Below are 25,348 nucleotides of genomic sequence, written 5' to 3' on the forward strand. Positions count from 1 at the left end.
GAGACACCGAGTGATGTAGAATCTGATTCCTTTCCCCGCGCTCTTGTTGTTGTCTGCAGCAAAGTGGTTTGACATTATAGGGAGCCGCCTGGAGGAGGAGTGGCAGTGAGTTCAAACGTGCAAATTAATTAAAATGGGACTCGGGCTTGGGATCTGTTGAGGACTCGTGCTTTGCACCAGCAACGTGACCTTTTCAGAAGCTGTCAGTGGAATTGCAGTCCTGCCCGCACCTCCGTTGCCCTCTCTGTGATGGTGCTCGGCTCGCTCTACTTTACCGCTGCTAGCATTCTCAGGCTGACGAGCCCAGGAACATCCAGAATACTGGATGCATGTGTGTGTTTGTGTGTGTGACCGTGCGCGAGATCAAGTCATGAGTCAGTTGTGTTTAAGCCCCAAGGTAGCTTGGAGAGCTACGTTAAGAGTTCTGTTTGCAGCGTTTTCACTAAGCGATCTCGGGACGTGACTGCTGTACAAATGTGACTGATTTGTAACCGTGGCTTCAGGCCAGAGATGCTGGCCAACAGCACAGACAGCGCTGACACGAGTCCTGCTCCAGAGAGCTGAACAATGGTACTTTGGAAAATATGACCATCGGGAACCAACGCGCAGCAATTCCCCACCAGAGTCACTGATGGCAACTCCCAAGTGGCAACTCACGGCAGTCACCAGACATGGGTCCTGTCGGGCGTGGGTCTGTCCCCGAGGGTGGGTGAGGGGTATCGCCTGTTACTGTGGCTCTTCCCGGTGGGAGTTGCTGTTGTGAAACGCAGTTGGAGAAAGCGTTGTTTCCTTTCAGGTACAAATGCAAATGCAAACTGGCTGCTGGGTACAGCTGTCGGCAAATTCACGTCACGACGCGTCCAGTGGGTCAACCGTTTAATTAATCTGATTTCTTATTCCGTAGCTTCTCAGACACCACCCGCTTTGGAACGGCACTGCAGCAACACGGTCTACGGCTGCTGCCTTGACAATGAAACAGCTGCCCTCGGAGTTGGTCTCGCAGGCTGCCCAAGTGAGTTGTGATTCCAGGGTTCCTCTGGATACGATGAATGACTGAAAGGTGCGATTTGAAGACGGGGAAGGAGGGGGCGAGGCAGAGGGATTGAGGGAGAGTGTTCCAGAGTTTCGGGGCTGCAGTGGCTAAAAGCGCGGCCACCGATGGTGGAACGGAGGACAAGTGTTAACACCAGCTCTTTGCCGTTCTTGTAGAACGTTGTATGTTTGTTCCTACGGTTAAGCGTTAACAAGTTTGTCCACATCCTTTTATTTCTGTTTGGTGTTCAAGTATCACTCCGGAACAGTGAAGCATTATACACACTTTCAAAATGATTCATTTATTTTTTTTAATAAAATGCAGCAGTATACAAATCCAGAGTTTATATTCCGTGTGTGCATTTTTTTTAATATCTTTCGCAGGCACCTGTCAGTGTAACAAGTACGGCTCATACGGAGGAGGGTGTATTCCTACTACTGGTCAATGCTCGTGTAAGCCGGGTGTGGGTGGCCTGAAGTGTGACCGCTGTGAGCCGTCGTTCTGGAATTTCCGGGGGATCGTTACGGACGAGAAGAGCGGCTGCACTCGTAAGTGAATCTTAACGGCAGCCCTACCCGTGTGTGCGATCAGATCTAAGAATAATAACCCTTCCTCGCGTTCGATACAGGCGCCTTATCGTGCCGTTGAGTCCCCTTGAAGTGCCTCACAGGATTTTTAACGCAAAGTGTAGTGACTCTGTGTTTTGTTGGGGAACACAGCAGTCAATTTGCGCGCAGTAATGTTACGGGAGATAGCCATGGATTGAGTGACCAGTTTTATTTGTTTGATGTGTCCTCCGAAGGACGGCATCACCAACAATAGCTTGGCCCGTTCCTCCCCCCTACTCCACCCTGTGCCCCCCCAGGGCTGCATTGGGAGGTCAGTGTAGATTGCGAGTTCAAAGCCCCAGCTTGAGCCCACAGCCTTCTGACTTGGAGGTTAGACTCTCCAATGTTCCTTACGTTATAGAGAGAATAAATCTGCTTTGTTTCCCCTTCTCACCCGCTCTGTCTCTCCGTCCCTCACCCAGCCTGTTATTGCGATCCTTTTGGAGCTGTTCGGGATGACTGTGAGCAGATGACTGGGATGTGCTCCTGTAAACCGGACATCACTGGGATGAAATGCAACCAGTGCCCTGATGGGAGTAAGATAACCCAGAACGGCTGTGATAAAGGTAAGAGTATTTGGAGAACTTGGCGGGTACTGTAAGGTCTTATGAGCCAAGTCACAGGGCGGAAAATTGGCAGCCACTGATGTGTTTAAATACTGGAAGTCAACGTTACTTGGTGTGATGTTGTCACTGGTTTTATGACCAAATATAGTGGTCAAAGCAGTCAACAGATCGGTTCAGGTTAAAAAAAACTGCATGTAAGGCATTCAAAACATGTGGTTAAACATTGCAACATAAAAATCTGTAGATATCCATCACCGTGGGCATAATCACCAAAATCATTTAGATACAGAAAAGAGATGTCAGTACGTACGTCTGTTTATTCAGCTAGAATTTTACTCTCTCACAGACCCATCCACTTCCAAATCGTGTGCTGATCTTCAGTGCCAGTTTGGAGCAATCTGCGAAAAGGAGAACGAACAATATCATTGTAAATGTCCTCTCTCAGTCTGCCCAGAAAATAAAAAGACCAAGGTAAGAGTTCAGCTTAGCCCAGAGTATTACAGCTCGCAAGAGTGAGCCAAGCCATTCATCGTATATTTGAAGAAGTTCCAGATTTTCATTCAATCCCCGTAGACAAGGGATTGCGGGTTGGCCTAATAGTTCACTTACAATCCTGCGAAGCACTTTGAGACATTTCGACGATGAGGAGAGGTAAATGCTGCCTCACAAGTGCACTCAGCCTTGGCTGTACTACTAATCCGACAGTCGTTGACAAAGTTCACCTATCTGCTGTTTCAGCACACTGTGACTGTGTGATGCCAGCTCTCGCACATCATTCAGACTTAGCACTGAGTCCGTGTTGCGTGACGAACAGTCACAATAGCGACTTTACTCTCTGGTCTGTTTCTAACCTTGGTGCTCAGATCGGTATCTGCAAGTTTCACGGCCCAGTACATTTCATGCTCGATTCACTGTAGTTCTTTGATGTTGTCGTAATAATCCTTGCATTTGATTTAACATCACTGCAAAGCCACAATCTGCTTCTCAGGTTTTTTTTTAACACTGTAAACTATAGTGATCGTGTATTTGTGAGCGGACACAGCAGCTAATCTTCAGGCAGGAGTGTCCCACAGAACAGCCAATTTTACCTGGGGGGGTTGTTGGCCAGAACAGCAGGTGAAACGCCCTTCTCTTTTTGAAAAGTCCCAAATCATCTTTAACGTCCACTTGAACGGGCAGGCAATACCGCGATTTATTGACTCGTGCAAAGGACATCGATTGCAAACGCCCCCCAGGGCTGCACTGGACTGTCAGCTCAAAGTTGCGACTTGAAACTTGAACCACCCAACCTTTTGATTCCGAGGCGAGAGCAGTATCAGGCTGACGCCTCCTGCTCTTGAGTAATATTCTTAAATAATGTAACTGAAGGGAATTGTGTGAGGCCTCTACTTATTTCTCTTCTCCTTAAATCACGTCAGGTCTGCGGCTCTGATGATATAACCTACGCTGATGAATGCCAGCTCAAAACAATTGCTTGCCGCCAGGGCAAAGTGATCACAATTGCTCATCGAGGGTCTTGCCGAGGTAAGGAAGTCCGACAACCTACTCTCCCTTGCAGTGCAATGCTTCCTCATTCTGAGAGAGAGATGGGCGGAAGCTGTGCAGCAGAAATGTGGGAACGTTTGGCAAAATTTAGATTTAAGATCATTGGCAAAAGAACCAGAGGGGAGATGAGGAGAACGATTTTTTTTTACACAGAGAGCTGTTACCGGCTCGAATGGTGGTGGAAACAGATTCAATAACAACCTTCAAAAGGGAATTGTATAGGCACTTGGTAAGGAAAAAAATTGAAAGGGTTGAGGAGGCAGTGGGGGAGTGGAGCTGAATGGGAGTGGGAGCACTTTGGGACGTCCTGCTGATGTGAAAGGGGCTCTATAAATGTAATTTTGTTGTTGTTGTTGTTGTTGATTGGATAGCTCTTCCAAAGGGCTGGTACAGGCACGATGGGCCGAATGGCCTCCTTCTATGCTGTAATGTTCCAGGATTCTATGATTCTATACTCCAGTGCAGTGGATGTAGTCGAACCAAATGTTTAACAATAATTTCATGGGCATGACATCCTTTGGTGATGTTACTGATGACAAATTTCCAGTAACCTCCGTGTCTGTGCATGTATCTATCACCTGATGTAAATGGCGCAGCACGTTAGCAAAGTACTAACCTTGACAGTTGCCCACGGCACAGACATTGCATAAACCTGAATAATGCAGCCGTATAAATGTTGTATTGTACACTTTGGTTTTTAAAATCCAAGACAGAAACTACCTCGGTGAGATTGCGAGGGTAGTCGAGGCTTGAGAAAGCGATTCAGAAATTGCTAGGTGAAGATTTTTGCCTGAGCTGCTTATAAATAGAATTACATTAACGAATACAGCACAGGGATAGGCCATTCTAATCCCCTCACCTGTTCCCCTCTATTCCCTTCTCCCTTAAGTCTACATCATGTTTCCTCTTAAAAACATTGATGCTTTTTGCTTCAACCACAGCTTCCGGCAGTTGCACATTCTCAACACTCTCTGCGTAATGAAGTCCTCCTGAACTCTCTTTTAGATCTCAAGACCCTCCTCTTTGATTGCGCCTTCAGCCACCCTTCTAGCCCTACCCTCCCTTGGGGGTGGGGGAGGGATGGGGGTGTGGGAGGTAGGGGTGAAGAGGGAAGGAATGCGGGGTGCGATATCAGTGCTGATCTGTGTCCTCTCCCGCACCAGGCTCCGTGACCCTAACAACCCATCCTCGCCCGACTCCACCGGCTTCCCATCACACAGAGATACAATTCAAGATCCTGGTCCTCACCTTCAAGCCCTCCATGGTCTTGCTCCCCCCGACCTATGCCACCTCCTAACCCCCTACCACCCTGCTCGCTCCCTCCACTCAGCAGGCTCCAGCCTGCTTCACGACCGCCCCCCCCCCCCACCCCCTTACCCTCCCCACCATTGGCGGGTGGGCCTTCTACCACTTTGCTCCCACCCTTTGGAACTCCAGCGCCTTGGGACGTCCTCCCGATGTGAGAGGGGCTGTGCAAACGTAATTTTGTTGTTGTTGTTCATTATTATATCCAATCATTTGCTACGTTTTTCAAGAATCATTTTCCTCCCATCAACGTTTCATAATCATTTTGTTTACAAAATTGCTTCCAAGTTGCTTGATGCCTCACTGGTGCTGCCGTGAAAGTTCAGTGATCACAAGGTTAAAGACTGGACTCGCAGAGATGTGCTTTTACACAGAAGGTTGTTCATCTGAACAGAGCTTGAAATTCTGATCCAGTTCAAACTCACTCATTCAGTGAATTCAGGGGGAAAGGTGTTTGTTCACTGATGGAGGGGCCAGAGAATGAAGCCTACATTATCTGTATTTCCAGCGAAACCCAGGTTTCCCTGCGAATACACAGTCTCTTATACCCGACAGCAGTTTCCTGTGAAGCGCTCTGAGATGTGCTTTGATTCAATAGGGCTCTGTATCATGTGCAAAGATTGTTATTGACTGCTTTGGTTGCCAGCCATGTGTTTTTCTGAACACCCGTTTCCCGTGATTCCACAGAAACCCTCTTGCCTGTGCCCACAACAAACTATTCGAGAACAACGGTCCCTTCCACCAAGTCGCTCCATCAGATCCCCCGCAAGTTAGATCTCACCACGTCTCCGATTACAGCCACGGGAGGAACCAAAGTGACGACCAGCACCAGGTCCACAGCATCGCCCACGCACACATCCACTCCGGGTTTCCCCAACAGATATGAGCCGCCTGAGCTGTCAGGCAGCGGGGATTACAGCGGTGACATGGAAAGCGACGAGGTTGAAGAAAGTGGTGATGGAGCGAGCGGAGTGGAGACTTCAGGTAATCTCATGGATTGACAACCCGCAGTGCAGTGCAGTGAGGCAGGGTCAGTTCAGTGGCCTGTTTGGTGTTTAACCGATTGATTGGACCTGAATGAGGGAGAGTCGTTGGACTGACCTGTTGTTTTGGTTCGTTTACGAAAAGCTGGTATTCTGCTAACCAGCAGACAGCGGGGACACAGGTCACGGTATAATGGATCCTCACCACCGAGCATGGCTTGGGTGGGGGTGGGAGAAGGATCCATGATGTATCTTGTTAAAGCCCCTTCTCTCTAATGTATTTGTATTGTTAATATCCTTCGCAATTATGTGAAGCGATGTTTATAAAAATATTGATTGCTTCCCTATCAGTACATCCGTCAAGTACATCTGTCATTACTGAGTTTGTTAGGGTTGAATAAACAACATTGAGGAGATGTAACGAATAGCAGGCAACATCGGGAGAGGAGTATTGTTTAGTGCCTTGTTACAGTTTGCTCTAGGTCTTTGATTCGTCTCGAAGACGTGATAAGGCGCTGTATCAAATACAAGGATTGTTATTATTATTATTCTTACAGGTGAAGACGAGCCTGTAATTATTGCCCCGACAGCTGTTCAGATTGAACGGTCTTCCTGTGATAACACAGAGTTCGGCTGTTGTCCTGATGGAAAGACACCCTCCGATGGTGAGGGAAGCAACTGCCCAGGTAAGTGCCTCCGAGAATACGAGGCCTAAACCTCTAGACAGATTGATCGGAGTTGATCGGTTCCTGATCTGCAGTATTCGTCAGGGATCGTGGCCAAATGACTTGTTACCAGCATCTCACTAAATGGACCCTGTGTGTGAGGGTGTGTGTGTGTGTGTGTGAGAGTGAGAGAGGGTGTGTGAGGGTGTGTATGTTTGTGAGGGTGTGTATGTGTGTGTGTGTGTAAGGAAAGTCCCCCAAAAATCCATATCACCAGTAGAAGAGAAAAAAGAGAATGTTTCGCCCACAAAATAACAGTCAATTCACTTTACAGTATATTCTGTGAAGCGCTTTGAGACGACTCGGAAGATGTGATAGGGCGCTATGTCAAATGCCACGACCCCCCCCTGAGATAAATCCTATTTAGTTGCAGTCATGAGCAAACCCACCTGCACTCAGTAGCTGAGAGGAATTCACCCTTTATTCTGTAGAATCGTTTCTTGACGGTTTAACCCTATCCTCTCTGACCTACTTTCTCTTTTTCTACTTAACCTCTTCTTGCTAACCTCAACAGGTTGGAGCTGTGGAGCAAAGCGAATGGTAACATCTGGTATTTATGGCTTCATGCTACCAAACCAAACCTGCCTCACTCATGTCAACATTCCCCTCCTCCCACCCCCAACCCCACTTCCCTAAATTTACACCGTGCTACTAATTCAGAGATTCTCTCATCCTACTAATCCCAAGACTGGCACTACCAATCATTTACTTTCAAACCACACAGTGATGCAAACTTGCTCAACAAAGCTGCCTCTGGCATTGATTAACGCCGGGTGATTTTGTCTCCCAATAGCCACTAAGGTGTTCCAAGGGGTTCTCATTTTGGAAGAGGTTGAAGGTCAGGAACTGTTCTACACCCCTGAGATGGACGACCCCAAGTCTGAACTATTTGGTGAAACCGCCAGAAGTATTGAGAGTGCTGTAAGTGGTTTCTGTTGACCGATGAACTGTTCTCCGGAAGTTTTAAGTTTCTCGGGAAGTTGGGAGACGTACGCAGAGTGCAGGGTAAGGAACATGGGAGGAAGACGGTGAAAGTAAAGTAAGAAGCTGGCTGGGGTATTCTGTGGAGTTGAGGGTTTTTCAGGATTATGAAGTCATTTGACAAAAGAGTTTACTCCCCACCCACCCCCCACCCCTGGTAAGCCAGTCGATCATGAGAGGACATTTGATTGCACGGCATTCAGACTCCCACAATATGCACTTGTCTCAGTTAACTTTGTAGTTCTTAAAAGAACTTACACTTACCTAAATGGTTTCCAAATGAATACTGGATGCGCCAAGCTCCGCACACTCTGAAACGTTAAGGGAATAGAGTTAATCTTGAGCCGGGAGTGTGACTTTCTCTTGATTGCTTGTACACGATTTCTAATATACGCGATTCATTCCCACGTTTCCAGCTCAACGAACTCTTGGGGAATTCAGACGTCAAGAAAGATTTTAAGAGCGTCCGGGTTCGTGGTCTGGGCCCAAGCAACTCTGTGCGCACCATCATAGAGTTTCATTTTGATCCAAGTAAGTGGATGAGTCTTGACGGCCTGATCCTTGTGTCTGAGCACAAAAGCAGTCAGGAGCTTCAGTCACTGATTCGGCTTTTGCTGCATATGTTTCAGGGATAAAACTGAATTTACATGTCCCATCAATGTTAACTTCGTAATCCCTCCAGGAACAGCCTACGCCTCCCACGATGTACAAAAGGCTTTGCTACAGCAGATGAGGTTTTCAAGGAAGAAGTCCATAATTGTGAAGAAGCCGGAGCAAGACAACATCAAGATCATGGACTTTGGTAATCATACTTCTCCTTTTTATTGTTATTATAATATAAATGATCATTATAATAATAATGATGATGCTTTATTTGATACAGCACCTTATTGCATCGTCGAGGCGCCTCAAAGCGCTTCACAGCGTGTACTGTAAAGTGTAGTGACTGTGTGTTTTGCGGGAGACTCGGCAACCGTTTGTTTCCTTTGCTGTATTGCAGACTGGGCCCCCGTGCTGTTCACCACCACCACCACCACCACAGCGGCCACAACACTGCTGGCGACGACGGTCACAACCTCTCTGGCGACCGCACGCAGACCCACCACGGCGCGTCTCACCACCAAGCGCCCAGCCACCACGAGGTGGCCCGTTGCCGCCCTGCAGACACAGCGACCCACCACCACCACAACTCTCGCCGCCCCGACCACAAAGGCTAACAGCCCCAAGAGGCTTCAGGTCAGCGGGAAAGACCGGGTCAAACCAGCGACCAGCAGACGTTCCAAGCCTTGCGACTCTCAGCCTTGTCTCCACGGGGGCACCTGTGAGGACGACGGGAAGGACTATACCTGCAGCTGCCCGGCTGGAAAGGGAGGAGCCGTTTGCGAACGATGTGAGGAATTCTAATGGGCTTCGGCTGCTCTGCGCTGTAACTTTGAGGGCAAAGAGCTGTGGGCGTGGAATCAAAGGAAATGAAAGAGAGAGGTGGTTGGAGGTCAGAAAGCAAAGAGCAAGGGGTGAACAGGATGTTTCTCAGACTGGGATAATGTCCTGAGTGGGGGTCCGGCTTTGTTGGAGCTGCTCTTGTTTACTTTGTACATAAAGTGATCTGGATTTGGGAATTGAGGCAGTAATATCAAAATTCATGATGACACCAAATTGGGGGGAGGTTGGTGGGGGGCGCTGGCAAAATGTGATAAAGATTGTGAAAGATTGCAGGAGCGTACAGATAGGCCTGCAGGTGGGAGGAGAGGTGGCAAATGCAGTTCAATGCTGAAAAATGTTTCTACGATCCCATCTGGCACTCTCCCGCTACATGACCAAAGCAACAGGAGTCGGGTAGTTTTAAGCAGTTTGAGCCTTGATTCTGACCTGCCTGATCCTGAGTGGGGGGGGGAGTAGAGTGCAATTGGGGTAAAGCTGAGAGCCAGGTGCCAATATGGTGTTGAACTGAGGCTTCCTCGCTGTAGGGGAAGAGCTGGGGAGGAAAAATGTACTTGTAGCCGGACCAAAATAGTTTGAATAAGAACTTCTCACTCTATACTTTGAATCCCTCCTAATGCTCTGTTCGGAAGTCAGACCGTCCGTTCAACTGTACTGAAGATGTCCTTTCTCTTCAACAGCCATTGTTTATTATTTGCCGGAGTTTGGAGGAAAGTCTTACCTGGCTTTTAACACGATGAAGGCTTACTACACCATGCGGATTGGCATGGAATTCCGTGCCTCGGACATGGACGGAATCCTGCTGTACAACGGCCAGAAAAAAGGCAAAGATTTCATTTCTCTGAGCCTGGTCAGGGGCCACGTGGAGCTTAGGTAAAACTGCGAGGTTCATAGCGAATGGGTGATACGGGATGATTCAAAATGCGTGCGTCTGCCTGGCTCAGTTGGTAGCGCTCTCACCTCCCGAGTCCAGAAAGTTGCGGGCGTTAACGTTCGCGTGGCGCTGTTCGAAACGAGGAGAGTTACTCCCCGTGTCCTGGCCAAGGGTTTCCGAAATAAAGTTGGTTCGTTCACTCACTCCGTGACTGCCACATTTGCCCGCAGACCACAGTCACTGCCGTATACACTGCACCCCGTGCAGCGCTTTAGGATGTCCTCCTCACGTGAGGGGCGCTGACCCGAATGTAAGGATTATTCTTGTTGTTATGACGATTGAATAGCTAGCGACAGGTTAAGCTTGTCTCTCTCCTCTCCCTGTCTCAACTCGTGAAGGTTCAACACCGGGTCTGGGGTCGGTATCATCACTAGTAAATCCCGAATAACGCCTGGCAAGTGGCACAAAGTCATCGTGAATCGGAGCCGTCGCAACGGGATGCTGTCGGTGGACGGGGAGCCACACGTGAACGGGGAGAGCCCTCCGGGAACCGACGGACTGAACTTGGACACCGATCTGTACCTCGGAGGAGCTCCAGAGGATGAAATGGCATCGTAAGTGCCAGCTTTCTATACAGGAGCAGAAACGTCATTCGACTACGAAATGTCGGGTTGTTTGCTGAGGAAGGACACGGAAACCGGAGGCCGGATGAGGAGAAATGTTTTTTTTAAACAGAGAGTTTTTACGGTCTGCAATGCGCTGCCTGAAACGGGGTGGGGGGGGGGTTGCGGCGGTGGGGGGAAAAAAACAGATACAATCACAACTTTCACAAGGGATTTGGATAGGTACTTGAAGAGGAAAAATTTGCAAGGATTTGAGGGGAAAGAGTTGGGGGTGGGGGTGATTGGGTAGCTCTTCCAAAGAGCTGGCGCAGGCACATCGACCGTCTTTTGTTCTGTAAAATTCTCTGATTCTATTCCTCTGGATTTTAAGAAGCTGCTCTTTCCCCCCACCACCCCCACCCCCCAGTGTCGCTGAAAGGACGTCAGTGGCAAAGGGACTGAAGGGCTGCATCCGGCTCCTGGGTGTGAATAACCTGGTGTACGACCTGCAGGGGAGCAGCAGCGACGTCCTGTACGGCAGCAGGGTTGGCGAGTGCGGAAACAACCCCTGCCACCCCAACCCATGTAAGAACAACGGCATTTGCCGGGTGAAGGAGGCAGAGATGTTCCACTGCGAGTGCCTCGAAACGTTTTCAGGTAACCACCATTCTGCCGGCCTGCCTGCCTGCCTGCTGATGTAGTATGACAAAGTGGCTGTCGAGACTGGGTTAATAGATTTACTCGAAGGGGAGAATTGGAGAAGAAACCGCTAAGTAAAATGCTGAAGGGATATAATAATAATATAATAATAATAATAATCCTTTGCACTTGACGCAGCGCTTTTCACGCCTTTGATGCAGGGAAAGAGCTGGATAACAAAGAAAAGGCTAAAATTAAATTTTAAGACTTAAAAAAGAACGGTGAATTCAAATCAGTTCTAAGCGGCTAACGATCAAAAGGGGGATCACTGCCTCTTTATCACAATTTAAAACAGGGTCAGAATAAGTTCTGCGAGGACTGGGGCACGAAACCAATCTCCCGAGATGATTGGGAGGGGGAATTGCAGGGAGGTGTTTATTCCAAAACTTGCCCTTAAGGACACAAAGCTCCTGTATGCCCTGTTCATCTGATCGTACGTGTTATCACATGTTATCCCATGTGCGTGCAGCCCTGAGTCGCGCAGGTTTCGATTGCAAGATGTTGCGGCTAACAGCAGCTTAATTCTATTTGGCGGTGCATTCTTTCAGGACCTACCTGTGCCGACGAGCACAACCCCTGTGACCCCAACCCATGCCATCCATTGGCCACTTGCCTGGTGCTGCCCCAGGGTGGGGCGAAGTGTGAATGCCCGATGGGGCGCGAGGGAGAGTTGTGCGAGAGAGGTAAGACGCGTGAGCTTTCAAAGCACCTTCCATTTAACAGTCGGCAGTCCGGAGCTTCGGGTTTACGTGGTTCACTCAGGAGAAGTTTTATCGGAAGCTGATGTGTAATGAACCTGAGGTTGCGTGTGGCTGGAAGGAATACTTAATTTCCAAACGGAATAGCACGTGCAGCCCGTCAGCGCAGACCGGACGGTACCTTTACACCGGGGTGAAAGGCCGTTGCTCCTAACTGGACGTTGAAAGGAGAGGGTAACTGACTCCTTAGGTAGGGGATCAATGGCTCAAACAGGGAATCGTGCCCGTTGGAAATACTCGGGACGGGAGCGTTTGGGTCTGGCTCCATCCGAGCGGAGCCCCCCCCCACCCCGGCTGAAACGTGGCTGCTGCAGTTCGTTCCTGAGCCAGCAGGTGGTGCTCGAAGTCTTTTCAGTCGTGTCTTCAGTTGACGTCAACGTGTGAGAGCCACATCCTCGCTCTTCCGAATCAGCCCTCGGCGGCGAGTGGCGGGTGGGCACGGACGCGTCTGCGTTCTGACGCACGGCCCGTGGACCCGAAAGGCCGGCTCGCTTTCCTCGCTCCCATCGATGCCGCCCTGACCCGCCGAGGGCTGATATGTCTGTCGGTGGAACGTCAGAAACGATGGCGCAGCCGGGCTGGCTCATCAGCAGAACCTGGAAGGGCAGGCCAGTCACTGGGGACAGTGACTCTTCCCACTCAGCTCCCATTAACCCTGTAAGCCATTGGCACGAACAGGTAGGGTGGTTCCGAGCTGGACAAGCAGCAGGAAAGCTGGCCAGGCAGCCCTCTCAATGACGAGCTATGAGGTTAGACTCCCAACAGTGCCTCAACTCTGGGGTCCCAAAGCCTTGGCTGTTGAGAACCTGCGCCTAATACTTTGCAAGAATTAGGTACGCAGGATGCATTCCATTCCGACAAATACCTCTGGGATTTCCATGTTTAGGTGGGAGGCATTGAACTCTCAATTTGGTTTGGCTACTCTTAAGAATGGTGATGGGCTTCCGCGTGTGTCAGACGCTCGGCTGACCCCCAAAAGTTCTAACGGGCTCATTGAAATGAATACCTGGCTGATTCATCGCTCACTGGCCCTGAGCCCGGGCTGAGATCATTCTAAGTCAGGGATTTAACCTGGGACTTTCCTGGTTTTGTATCACGTTACACGCATCACATTAGTGGATCTTTACCCACCAAGTCATCGGGTGACCTCTCTGTATTCAATGTACTCAAGAGGATATTTTATTTCATTGAATTCCGTTGCTTCTGCTTTCGCAAAATAATCTTTTCAAGGTTTGTGGGTTTAAATCAAACCCTACACTAGGTTTGCCGTTCTGGTACTTACATTTACCTCTTTCCCTTTCTATCAGAAGCTGAGCAGGACAAGGCCTCTACCTTTATCCCCATGTTTAATGGTTTTTCGTACATAGAAATGAATGGAATCCACACGTTTGTCAACGACTTACTGTGAGTATAACTGACAAACTGCTCAAGTTACTGTCGGGTACGAGGAGGGAATTGGAAGCAAGATCTCTCGGACAAGTGTGGTTGTGCTTTTATTTGCAGATGTTTCATCCCCTGAAAGAGGATGTTAAAATTACGTGGAAAAAATACATTTGATACCAGATTTGATGGGATAATTACCCCCACTTCAACAGAATGTTTGGCCCAAAGCTATTCCAGACTGACACCACCATTCTGACTTGCCACTTTCGTCCGAGATTCTTGATCCCGATCCTAGTGTTTGAGGGGCCACTTTACAGGGGATCGATCGAGTTCATCCGGTGTCTCTTGAGCCCGCATTCAAGCACTTCAATCAAAAGCAGCAATAGTAGCATTTAACATTTCAAGGCCAACCATTGTGCCAAAGTGGTGGTAGTCAGGGTGGGGAGGAGTTGAATTCGAGTTGAAAACCTCTCATGTGGCCCTTTGGAACAGCAGGTTCAAGAACCGCAGTAGCTCATTTTTCAGTCGATATGAAAAGAATGATTTTATATTCCTCACTCGAACCTGGATTAACTTTGGTAACACGATTGTGGTGAAAATATCCCGGTTTAAACTTCTTAGTGATGTCCACGCAGTTCAAGCTTTACTCTCTGTTGCCTTTTCACGCTCTCTAATCCTTCCACTTGACGGAAAAGCTGACGTGGCTGTGGCTCTTCCTGAAGTTTTAGTTACATGAACTTTCTAGAAGTTATGATGCAAATGACCTTTTTTCTTCAATTATTGTCAAAGAAACCGGGGCATCCAATAGATCACCAGGGCCTCCAAGTCAGGTTGTCCAACCACAAATGTTTAACAGAGGGCCAGGTTTTGAACTTTGTCCCATTAAATATTAACTGCACGCTTGAATGGAAATTTTCTACATAGAATGAGGCCAATGCAGCCCAGTCTAGGGCTAGGTATCGCACTGGGGGAGGAAGTGGAAATCTAGAGTTGATCTGAGAGGAAATAGGCATCTGCTTGTTAGTGCGACTGTTAGTGTGACCCGTTCCTCCGGGTCTGGCCTCCTCCTTGTCCCCCTTAGTCCTCCGCTCCACCCTCGGCGGCCGCGCCTTCAGCCGCTACGCCCCGAGGCTCTGAAATTCCCTTCCTCACTCCCTTCGCCTCGCTCCCTCCCTTCCTATTTTCAGGTCCCTGCTGAAGACCTTTCTTTTCGACCGGGCCTTTGGTCACCTTCCTCCCCAACCCCTGTGAAGCGCTCTGAGACGCCGTCCGGCGTGGAGGGCGCTATATAAATCCAAGTTGTTGTTGTGACTACATGTGATGTTTGGTTACAGTCAGGTGCTATCGATGGAAGTCATCTTCTTGACGAAGGATCTCAATGGAATGATATTTTACAACGGCCAGAAGACTGATGGGCGTGGGGACTTTGTGGCATTAAATCTGCACGACGGTTACTTGGAGTTTAAGTACGATCTCGGGAAAGGACCAGCAGTTATCAGGTAACGCTGTACATCTTATAATGTATTAATGTGTTGCGTGAATTTCATGTGGGGTAGTGTCTTGGAGCCCTGCTGTGTACTGCACATATTAAATTACTTTGCATGTACATTGTGAAATCCAAATCAGTTTTATAAAGACAGGTTCACAGCTGTGTATCTCAACCTTTTTGGTAGCAGACAACCTTTTTGGTATTCTACTTAAAATGTGGCTTATTAGCTCATTCAATTTAAACATGTCTCTGAGGTAAGTAAAGTCATTGATGAACATTGATACAAAATACAGTTAAATCTAGGTCATGATTGCTTCGCAGTTTCTCTTCTTCATTAGCAATGCTGTAAAATATTATGATCAACTTATGTTTGACGTTTAACCTTTTTGTTTTTCCCCTTTATTACAATAGGAGTAAGGAACCCATCAAACTGAACACTTGGACCATTGTCACCGTTGAACGAAGTGGAAGGAAAGGCTCGATGAGCATCAATAAGGGTGAACCAATCATTGGTGAATCCCCGGTAGGTAGAAGAGTAGACTTTCGAATCATCCGTTGACGGTAGTGAAAGGTCCTGGTCTGTTACATGACACCCACGGGATCTTTGCTGCAGTTTGTGCACATATTGCCATGGCACTTACAGATCTTCTCTGATAATCCTAACAGAGTATTGACAACCTTTTAAGCCCCTGGTGCATTTAGGTACAAACTTCTTCATTAAAAGCCAAGAAGTCTTGAATGTGTAGACAGAGGAAAATTCAAACAATGTAGTTAAAACAGGGACTTATTCCACGGTTAAGTAGATAAGCCATTACTTTGACTCACTGCTGTTTATTGTGGTTGCTTGCTCTGGCCTGTTTTACAATTCATTGCCTGAAGCACTTTTCATCTCTCGAAGCAGCTTGAAATTGAAATTGTAAAAGGATCTTTGGAGCTGTTTTACCGTCATTCGTGTTCTCTGTGGATGTTCTCCTGCTCACACGCATGCAGACATCTATGACACCGGGCAAGGCTGACTACCTTTGGATGTGGGCAATGATCCCTATATCTCGCATTTCCTCTCAGTGCTTCACACTAATTATGGATGTCGGCAAAAGCACAAAGCAGGCAGTTTTCAAATATTTATTGCCGCTGATGTTTCTCAAAAGCTCAGCTAAATAAACCCGTTTTTGAGTCCAGCCGGGGACGTAAACAGAACAAGTTTTCAGAGGATAGATTGTGACAGGAAACTAGGTAACCAAATGGGGAATGTTAAAACAAATGTCATCATGTAGAGGGTTATCGGAATAGGCAACGCTTTGCCCAAATAGCTAATGAGGTTGAGACCAAAACAATTTGAAGGGAATTGAATAAATATTTAAAGAGGAAGAATATAAAAAAGATATGGGAAAAGTGCAGGGAATTAGTGGAGCCAGAAAACTGACTTCAAAATGTTTTAAAATGCTACATAAATAAAGTAAATCTCGACCCGGGTGAATTTCACCCCAAAATTAGTATTAAAAGGTAACTCATAGGTAGGTGTGGGGTACCTATTGGGATCTCTCGTTTAGGGGTCGGGTTCCCTAATGTTGGAGCGATGTGCGTGACGTACATCCAGGAATTTGAATCTGAAGGCAAACAGCTGCCAAAACCACAGCAATTTGCTACGGACCGGCCAGTAAAGACCAATTCGGTTCTTTGCGAGACCTTTTCTGATGCAAAAGAACAGAGAGAGGGAGAGGAGAAACCAAACACCTCCTCCCTTTAGTGAGGGATTGGTGTGAGATCAGTGTGTGGGGGTGCTTTCTGGGGCTAGTTTGATCTCTAAGAGTCGAGTGAATGTCAGCTCTGAGATGCCGGATGTGTAGGCAGGGGATGTACGCAGCAGGGACTGAACAAAGCGAAAAGAATCAGCAGACCCCAGCACCCTCGACACCTGCGCCAGTGCCATCAGATAAGTGTTCACATATCGACAGGGCAGCGAAGGAAAGCAGCGAGCAGCTTCTCACAACGCCTGATATTAAGAGTTACTGATATTTGCAGCTTTAGCAAGTGTGGGTTATCAGCCGGTAACCAGGGTTAGCTATCAGCGCTTGCTTCCCAGTCGCTTGTTCAGGTATCGAGGGTTGTGCAGCGTTTGGGGGAGGGGGAGGAGGAGGAGGAAGTTGTTATGAATGCAGCGCGAGAGAGTCCTGTGGTACCTGTCAGCGTCAGCGCACACTTCTGCTCGCTCCTGCAGACTTGTCCTGCAGACTGCACAGCAAGCGGCAGTGACCCAAAGCAGAAGGAAAAACTCCCTTTTTTTTTTCCTCTCCTCTTTCCCTTTCTCCCCCCCCACCCCCCCCCCCCGCACCACCTACTGTAATCACACATCACTTAGCAGCTGCTGTCTGAGGACATTAAGTAGCGGTCACTCTCTCTGCTCACGCACATTATGACCTTAATAAATGTGATGATTTTGAAGCTAACCACACTGTGGGTAATTGTGGCTTCACTCACAAATACTTGTGGTGAATGCAGCTCTCTCCACTGTGTCCTCGCAGCAAGTCATTAAGCTGTCAACGCTCGTGGTTTAATCAGTGTGTTTAACATGTGTTTCTTACTCTGCTCCTGACTGATATCCTTCTTCTCTCCCGTTTCTCTGCTTGGTCTGATCTGCTTTCTGGATTTAAGAAATCGCGGAAGGTAAACATTAAAAAAAAACAGAAACTAAACATCGACTTCATCATTCAATCATTCCTCCAGTGTTGTTTCCATCCTCAGACCATTTTATTCCATGGCTAAACTAGATGTAGCAATAGAAGGTGTAGTTACTCCATTATTTAACTTCCCAGAATTCAGTCCCATCAAATATAACAGTTACGTGGATCAACTGGAGGGAAACCTTCGTTGCAAAAGGTGTCTGTGGATGTCTCCACGGCCACTGAGCTTCAGGTTGGGAGACGATGGAACCTTTAAGACGTGTCTCAGTGGTGTGATGAATGGCGATGCTGGGATTATAATGCGGTCTAATTTGTGGTATTACTAAGGAATCCACAGATTGCCACAGACATGACAATTTCCATGTTGCTAGCGATTCCTTCCCATAATTGGAAACAGACGATATAAACTCTGCGCCAACACAATTCTCCGGCGCGGGGATCCCTTGGGTTGGGTTAACACACAATCTCACGCAAAGTATAAACTCAAATTTTGATTTTAGAAGGTGATGGAGAAAATTGCGGGTGGAGAATCCGATTAAATAAAACAAACGTGTTTTTTTTTTTAATCTCTGCCTTCTCTGCTTTATTTGCACCCTGTATCTACACGCTTTCCCCGGTTCCACCTTCCAACGTGAAGCCCATGGTCCTGGATCAGATGCAGATGCCTCTGTTTTCATCCCTTTGTGGTGTTGCACACGGTTTTGTTTGATCAGCGCAATACAGCGCTGTTTTCTGGGCTGGGGTCGGCTCTCAAAAGAATTACAAACTTTGGGGCAAAAGCGGGAAATAACCTTTCTTTTTTTAGAAACAAACAAAAGGGCAAAATACTGCAGATGCTGGAAATCTGAAATAAAAACAGAAGTGGCTGGGAACAGGCAGCGTCTGTGGAGGGAGGAAAATGAGTTAACGTTTCAGGTCGATGACCTTCCGTCAGGACTCTTAACAAATGTCCTGCTCTCGTCTACGAATGAGAACAACCGTATTTGCAGTCCCGCTTTACCAGATGCCGGGGTCGATTTTAAATTTGTTGCCGTTGCCTCGATCAGCTGGCCTGAACACGTTTCTTTGCTGGTGAAATCTGAACCGGAATTTTAAGCAAGAACGGCAGCTGTCAGCTGGTATCTGCACAGGGGACTTTATCCCATTTTTGTTTGCTGGGGGTGGGTGGGGAGCGTGGGTGGGGTGTAGCTGGACGATTTAGCACCTTCCAAACTCGCCCTCGTCCCCGCAGACTGCCTGCCAACTGATATCCATATTTATGTTGGGGGGTGGGGGTGGGGGGGGGGGTTTCGGAGCACCAGGACGCTTTGTAAGTTCCCTTTTGATATTAACAGATAAATATGTAGGTTTCGCCCTTGTTAATTGGGGGAAATTCACCGCCATTTTTTAAATAAAAAGGGCATCAGAAACAGGCTTTAGTAACATCGCGCTCATACATGGCGTTGCTGTGGAGTTCGGATATCCAGTCACATTCCAGTTCAGTCATTTGGGTGAAAATTCCAACATGCTGCATGTTAATTAAAACCGATGGAGCTAATTAACACATTGTTGAAAAAAAGCAGCCAGTTGATGTGTTAAATTATCGATTGGTCTGCCAGTAAATTGGAGACCGCAAACTCACCGACCAGTCAATTTCACTCTCCGCCTTGACGATTTTTCAGTGCATTCATTAGCACTGTGGGTGTTCATTAATACCGTTGGTGTTCATTAACACATCACGTGTTACAGTTTTCACCCGAGGTTTTGGTCAGAATTTCTATTTTGAGCTTCGATTTTTCAAAATAAGACATCAGGCTTTTGTTAAGTCTCCTGCCCCCAGCAACGCCAACTCTCTCGACTCGTACATTAATCCTCCATTGCGGGCTTGCACAGCTAATAATTGTGGTGGCATCTTAAAAGTCAGTCCGACAGGCTCGACAACGTTACTGTATGAAATGTGATGTGCAGCGTGTGTTACGCGAGGGCCGTTGGAGTGATGGACTGATTTTAGTTGCGACGTGCTTGGCCGCTTGTTTCACACCTGACGCCAGGTTATTTGACAAATTGACTTCTCAGTAAAACGGTAGTTTAACTGTGATGATGTGCTTTGTCTCAAGGTTCCGCACACAGCGTTGAACCTCAAGGAACCCTTGTACGTGGGTGGTGCACCAGATTTCAATAAGTTTGCCCGAGCAGCCTCTATCACCTCAGGCTTTGACGGAGCCATTCAGAAGGTAAGTCTAATTGGGATCTAGCAGCTTCGCCCGTGAAACAGGCTATAATCTGGGAATGTATAGAACCTGAGGACCAAGAGCTGAGTAATTGGCTTGAAGTCCCCAGTTCATAAAGAGGCCCCTCTTACTATGTATTGGTTGAACTCAGGCTGTTTATTCGATGGAATTTGGGGTCTGTGATGTGTCAATTAACACTGAAGAATGTGATCAATTGACAGCTTCGTGTCGTGAATGTGACTCTTGCCTTTTTCCCCCTCCCTTCCCTCCCATCGCAAGCACTGGAGGGATAGCAACTTACCTCTACTAGAATAAAGCCCGTGTCTTGCTAACCAGCAACCTCTCTAATGCCTGCCATTCGGTGCACACTACAGCTGCCTTTGTGACGGAGTCGGGGTAGAGTCACATCTGTAGAACCATCGATAAATGAAACAGCGGTTTGACCGGCCGCGTTTCGCAACGCTATTTAAAACTGAGTGATAACCCTTTTTTTTTTTCCCTTTTCTTCCTTTGTACCAAGCTCACGATCAAATCCATTCCGCTCCTTAAAAAAGAAAACATCCGAAAAGCCATGGAGATCTCCAGCTACCCCGTTCACCCTTGCACAGCCAAGCGCAGTCCTTGCCAAAACGGTGGAATTTGCAATCCCAAACTGGATGACTACGAGTGCTTGTGTCAGCGTGGGTTCTCGGGGTCCCAGTGTCAGAAAGGTACAGTGCCCACGTTTTGTAATTTGAGATGTTTTGAAACAAATGAGCTATGTTATTTAGTTCCAGTCAGCTGGATTTCTGACACGCGGGGACACCCATCATCGCGCGCATAAGAGTATCCAAACCAGACTGAGCGTTTCGCATGTTCGTATATAAATATATAATAATAATAATCCTTACATTTGATATAGCACTTTTCAAGTCTCTCGTCGTGTCTTAACTAATCTTTTAGAGTGTTTTGAAGGCGTATCTAGCAGGTTAGATAGGGGGGAACCAGTAGATGTAGTATATTTAGATTTTAAAATGGCATTTGACAAAGTGCCGCACCAAAGGCTATTGCACACGGTTAAGGCCCTTGGGATTAATGGGAAAATATTAGCATGGATTGAAGAATGGCTAATTAGAGTTAGGTCTGAAGATCAGCCATGATCTTATCAGATCCGAATGGCCTACTCCTGCTCCTGATTCTTATCTTCTTATGCTTCACAGAATATACTGTAAAGCGAATTGATTGTATATTTGTGGGTGAAACGCAGCAGCCAATTGCACAGAGCAGTGTCCCACAAACAGCCGTGGATTGAAGTGACCCATTTCATTATTGTGGGTTTTTTCTTGAGGGATTATTATCAGGCATGTGTGCGTGTGGAGTAAGGAAACTTGCCCAAGGTTTTGCCCTGCCGGGAATCAAACCCAGGCCTCTCGCTTGCAAGGCAAGTGCTCTAACCACTGAGCTACAGGACTCATGTACCCTCTGCAAAGAAATTTCCCTGCATCTGGAATGGAATAGAATAGAGTAAAATAAAGCAAATGTATTTATTTAATTTAGTTCGAGACGATGATTCGTCCCTCCGATAGAAGGATCCAAAACAGTGGTCTGAAAGTTTAGAGTTTAGCCGGTTCGGTATTGAGATTGGGGGGAAACCGGTGACATCAGCAGCGATCTGACAACTGCGAGGTTAGTCATTTTTCCACACTTCGCTTTCGCTTCTAACATGCTCAGTGACACTGGATCCAGCCAACCGTGTTATAAGGTTTCTCTGCATCATCAGAAGCAAAGGACTATCATGTGCCGACCGTTAAAAATAGAGATCGTGTTGTTACTTGTTTGTAAGCTATTTTAACGATGGGTGCGTGACAGACCCCGGTGTGGATGAAGCCTGCCATTTGGGCTTTCTGCAATTGGCTAGGCGCAGTTGTATGATTTTCATGTAAATGGTTGCCGTTTGGAGTGGCTGATTGACTGAAGCAGTTGTCAGCAGTAAATGGCATTCAAGCAAAATGTTTGTCATTACATGGCTGAACATTAGTCGCCTTCTCCAGACTCGATGGTGACAAAGTTCACGAAAATCAAGAGGAACTACTCACTTAAGTTCCTCCCTTCCTCTCCCAAAGGCAGTGACATGATAGCTGGACACTTGAGGAAAAAGCTAGGGTACAACCACTGGCAGTTAATGTGGTAACTAATTCAAGTGACAACCTGCGGCACATTGACCTAGCAATGGTCAATTCACTTTACAGTATGTTCTGTGAAGCGCTTTAAGGCGTCTTGAAGACGTGATAAGACACTGTATCAAACGCAAGGATTATATTGTACTCATTCAGACCTCACATTTTAGTGGCCAGGTTGACCTATTTGGCAGCTCTCACCTCTGAGCCAGAACCATCTGTGGTTGTGGATTCAAGACCCACGTTTGGACTTGAGCTCATAGTCTAAACCAGGGGTGGCCAACGTGCAGCCCATGAGCCTCAGCTTGACCATCCCTGGTCCAGACTGTCGCTCTTGAGGGGGGCTCGGAGAGTGCCGCCTGGTCCGAGTTGCCGTCCTTTAATGACATCTTGAGGTGGATGTTAAAGGTCCCGTCGCACTGTTCGAAAAGCAGTGGTTCGTTACTGCTGTGTTCGGCATTTCTGCTGTAACTCAGCGGTAATTTAAGCCCATGCTCCGTTACCTTATTTCTGGCCTTCGTGTTGCCAAGGATACAAATGACTTGTTTTGAGTGCGTGTCTACACAGGCCCACAGGCAACTGCAGTCATGTCATAAGCTACTTAAAGCTATGACTTAAGACTTATTGATTGTGACATTTTACAAGGTAACTAATTATATACGTTCGCTCTCAGAATTGGAAATCAAAGTCTTCCAAATATCCCTGAAGGTGTCTTCATTTTTTCCCCCCAACAACTGAAAGTGGAACTTGCTGGTCACGTGAAGCTAATTGTGGAAAATGTCTTTTTCCATCTCTACAGCACTTGAGGAAAAAGCAGCAGGAGAGAGTGAATCTATAGCATTTAATGGCCGAACATTCATAGAATATCACAACGCAGTGACAAAGAGGTAGGTCGTTATGTTTGACATGTAGATTGGTTGTTGATCTAATGTAAACATTGACACAGTGTAAAACGCTAATTGTAATGTAAGACCTATTTGACCAAAATGTTGTTTCTCCCCAACTTTAGGCTTCTCTATACCACTCCTTCCCTAATTGAGATGGACAAAAGACCTGCCCTTAGGTTGCTGACATCAAATTTAATGGCACGCACTGTGAGGCATTTGAGAATGGCCAACAAGACAATAGTTGCCACTATCCCTATGATATCTTTCAATCTCCAAACCTCCTACTTAACACTACAGAAATTGTGGAACAAATGGCCAAGTTAAGCTCCAAATCAGTGTACCTTTAGCAAAGACATGTGTAATAGATGGCTGACACTCATAAGGTCCTTGCGATGCTATATAAATATAAATTTGTATTGTAAGGTGGACACGAGTTGTTTAAACACTCTAATTCCTCTCTCCTGGGCTTTCTCCATCCTTTTTTTTGTGTTGTTGCTCTTCAGATGTTTCTCTAATTTTCTTTTAAATGTTGTCCTGGTCTCAGCTTCACTTGTGGAAGAGCGTTCTGTGCTCAATTAGTGCTTTGCATGAAAAGATTTGTTCAAATTTTCCCATTAATCCATCCAGTGACGATCCTGGTTTTATACCCTTCAACCAATTGACCCACAAATGGGAATCATTTTTCACTATTTATCTTCTCAAAACCTTTCTGAATTATAAAGATCTCCATCAGATCTCCTTTATTCTCCTCTCTTCCAATGAAAATGGTCTCAATGCTTATAGCCTAACCTCTAACTAAAAGGCCTAGTATGTGTTACTCTGGTGATGCATCAAACTCCTATTTCTGCAGCCCTCTGACCAAGGCCTGCAAGAGGTGAGGAGGGTTCAAATATCAGGCTGAGGTTCAAAGTCAGGTTGGAGAGGCCAAAGCTCAATGACAGAAGCAGCGCAGCCAAAGCTTGTTATTTGCTCCTACAATGTGGAGTGTATCATTTCAAGCGGCCACATTGAAATGGTCAATATGTGAGGTAATTGATAAGGAATGGAATCTGATGTAGTCATCAACCAAACCCATTGTATGTTCTTCAGCTGTCTGTTCAATTGTCCTTCAGTGACTGTGTCGTGTGTTTTGTCCCAGTTTGTGATATCTGTTTCGTCTCTTATGTCTGTCCTTGTTTTCTTTGCTCTCAAGCCATCTCACAAATGAGATCCCAGAGTAAGTACCAAAAATCCAGATTCTAAGGACATTTATAAATGTTTCCCACTTCCTGTTCCTGCAATATTTACGTGATATCATTTTTAAGTTTACAATAAGGAGACGTGGGATTGAAAGTGGTGGGTTATAAAATCTAAACATCAGAGAGTGAGAGGCACGCAAAGAAGTCTTGCATGTGGTGATATCAAATGGAATTCCTAAACTAAGGAATCGAGAGGTTAAGCGTTGCAGGAATTCTCTCCAATCTGATCTGCGTTTGGAGAAGAGTTCCTGCGAGTTGGCCTGAAGTACCCGATGTGTTACTGTTTACCAGAAAGCATTCCCACTCGGATTCCTTTATTAAAGAATCCCATTTGAAATTGCCGTCCTTCGGGCCCCGATCAAGTTATGAGCTGAAGCAGCACCGAGTTAGATTGTTCATTGTAGCTGCACCTTTCACGACTAGCCGGTTTCCATTGCCTTGTTTTTCGTACATTTATTCCGATCTGCAAACTTGCTCGAGGTTGAGCAGCAAAATCCACCGCAGCATGTCGCAGCACAGCGCCGCCCAAACCCGGGATCATTGGTGAAACGTGGAGCAGTGATGTCGTTCTGAACATCTGCTGTATCTCTCATCCATCGAAATCTGAGTGAGGTGATTGGCTACAAGTTGCTAATTCGCCAGCAATGGCTTATTTTGTGCGCTTCACAAGCAACTTGTTGGGGAATAGAAATTAGAAATACAAAGAAATGTAACCCTCTTGCCCCCGGGGAGGAGGAGGGCGGTGTGGAAGAGACGGGAACCAATTCATTTGAGACGATTTGTCTTTTTGAAATTAAACTGGTTATTCCACCAGAGCAGCCCACATTTTTCCATCTGGGCGTAACAGCAACCTCCTTTCACAACTTTGGTTGAGGATTGTTTTTAAAAATTCTGTTAAAAAGTTTTTAAGAAGTGCCAAACTAGCTGAAGGTTTTTAAAAAATGCTGCCGTTCCCCCCTCCCCCCCCGACCTCCGGAAATACCCACAAACACAGCGACCCGACAATTAAAAACCGTCTAGATTGTGTGAAAGGCTTTCTGTCATCGGGCACGAAGGTTTGGTATGTGGGTGGACGTATTCTTAACAATTCACTTGTCTTTTTCACGCCTCTCATCTTAATGACTAAAGACTCCTTAATGGATTTCCAACAACCTTGACAAAACAGTTTGTTGTTGTCAAACTGTG

At 46.8% G+C, this 25,348-nt stretch overlaps 1 protein-coding gene across 10 annotated transcripts in view; it reads left to right on the forward strand.

Annotated features, from left to right (window-relative positions):
- The window catches only part of agrn (agrin), a 149,905-nt gene that overhangs the window by 117,555 nt on the left and 7,002 nt on the right, over nucleotides 1–25,348 (forward strand). For 4 of the 10 annotated variants that reach the window (XM_042343623.1, XM_042343632.1, XM_042343627.1 and 1 more), the window contains 22 exons: nucleotides 905–1,012; nucleotides 1,417–1,581; nucleotides 2,064–2,207; nucleotides 2,554–2,678; nucleotides 3,626–3,731; nucleotides 5,745–6,041; nucleotides 6,598–6,726; nucleotides 7,559–7,686; nucleotides 8,163–8,277; nucleotides 8,429–8,548; nucleotides 8,747–9,136; nucleotides 9,867–10,059; nucleotides 10,459–10,674; nucleotides 11,090–11,319; nucleotides 11,910–12,044; nucleotides 13,427–13,523; nucleotides 14,837–15,001; nucleotides 15,403–15,514; nucleotides 17,644–17,655; nucleotides 19,769–19,885; nucleotides 20,403–20,592; nucleotides 22,838–22,925. In XM_042343623.1, the coding sequence (XP_042199557.1) occupies nucleotides 905–1,012; nucleotides 1,417–1,581; nucleotides 2,064–2,207; nucleotides 2,554–2,678; nucleotides 3,626–3,731; nucleotides 5,745–6,041; nucleotides 6,598–6,726; nucleotides 7,559–7,686; nucleotides 8,163–8,277; nucleotides 8,429–8,548; nucleotides 8,747–9,136; nucleotides 9,867–10,059; nucleotides 10,459–10,674; nucleotides 11,090–11,319; nucleotides 11,910–12,044; nucleotides 13,427–13,523; nucleotides 14,837–15,001; nucleotides 15,403–15,514; nucleotides 17,644–17,655; nucleotides 19,769–19,885; nucleotides 20,403–20,592; nucleotides 22,838–22,925 (3,382 nt within the window). The remainder of the gene's footprint in view (nucleotides 1–904; nucleotides 1,013–1,416; nucleotides 1,582–2,063; nucleotides 2,208–2,553; nucleotides 2,679–3,625; nucleotides 3,732–5,744; nucleotides 6,042–6,597; nucleotides 6,727–7,558; nucleotides 7,687–8,162; nucleotides 8,278–8,428; nucleotides 8,549–8,746; nucleotides 9,137–9,866; nucleotides 10,060–10,458; nucleotides 10,675–11,089; nucleotides 11,320–11,909; nucleotides 12,045–13,426; nucleotides 13,524–14,836; nucleotides 15,002–15,402; nucleotides 15,515–17,643; nucleotides 17,656–19,768; nucleotides 19,886–20,402; nucleotides 20,593–22,837; nucleotides 22,926–25,348) is intronic. The other 6 variants (XM_042343626.1, XM_042343629.1, XM_042343630.1 and 3 more) reach the window with 3 other exon arrangements.

The sequence above is a fragment of the Callorhinchus milii genome, unplaced genomic scaffold, assembly GCF_018977255.1.
Source record: "Callorhinchus milii isolate IMCB2004 unplaced genomic scaffold, IMCB_Cmil_1.0 Scaffold24, whole genome shotgun sequence".
Taxonomy (NCBI): domain Eukaryota; kingdom Metazoa; phylum Chordata; class Chondrichthyes; order Chimaeriformes; family Callorhinchidae; genus Callorhinchus; species Callorhinchus milii.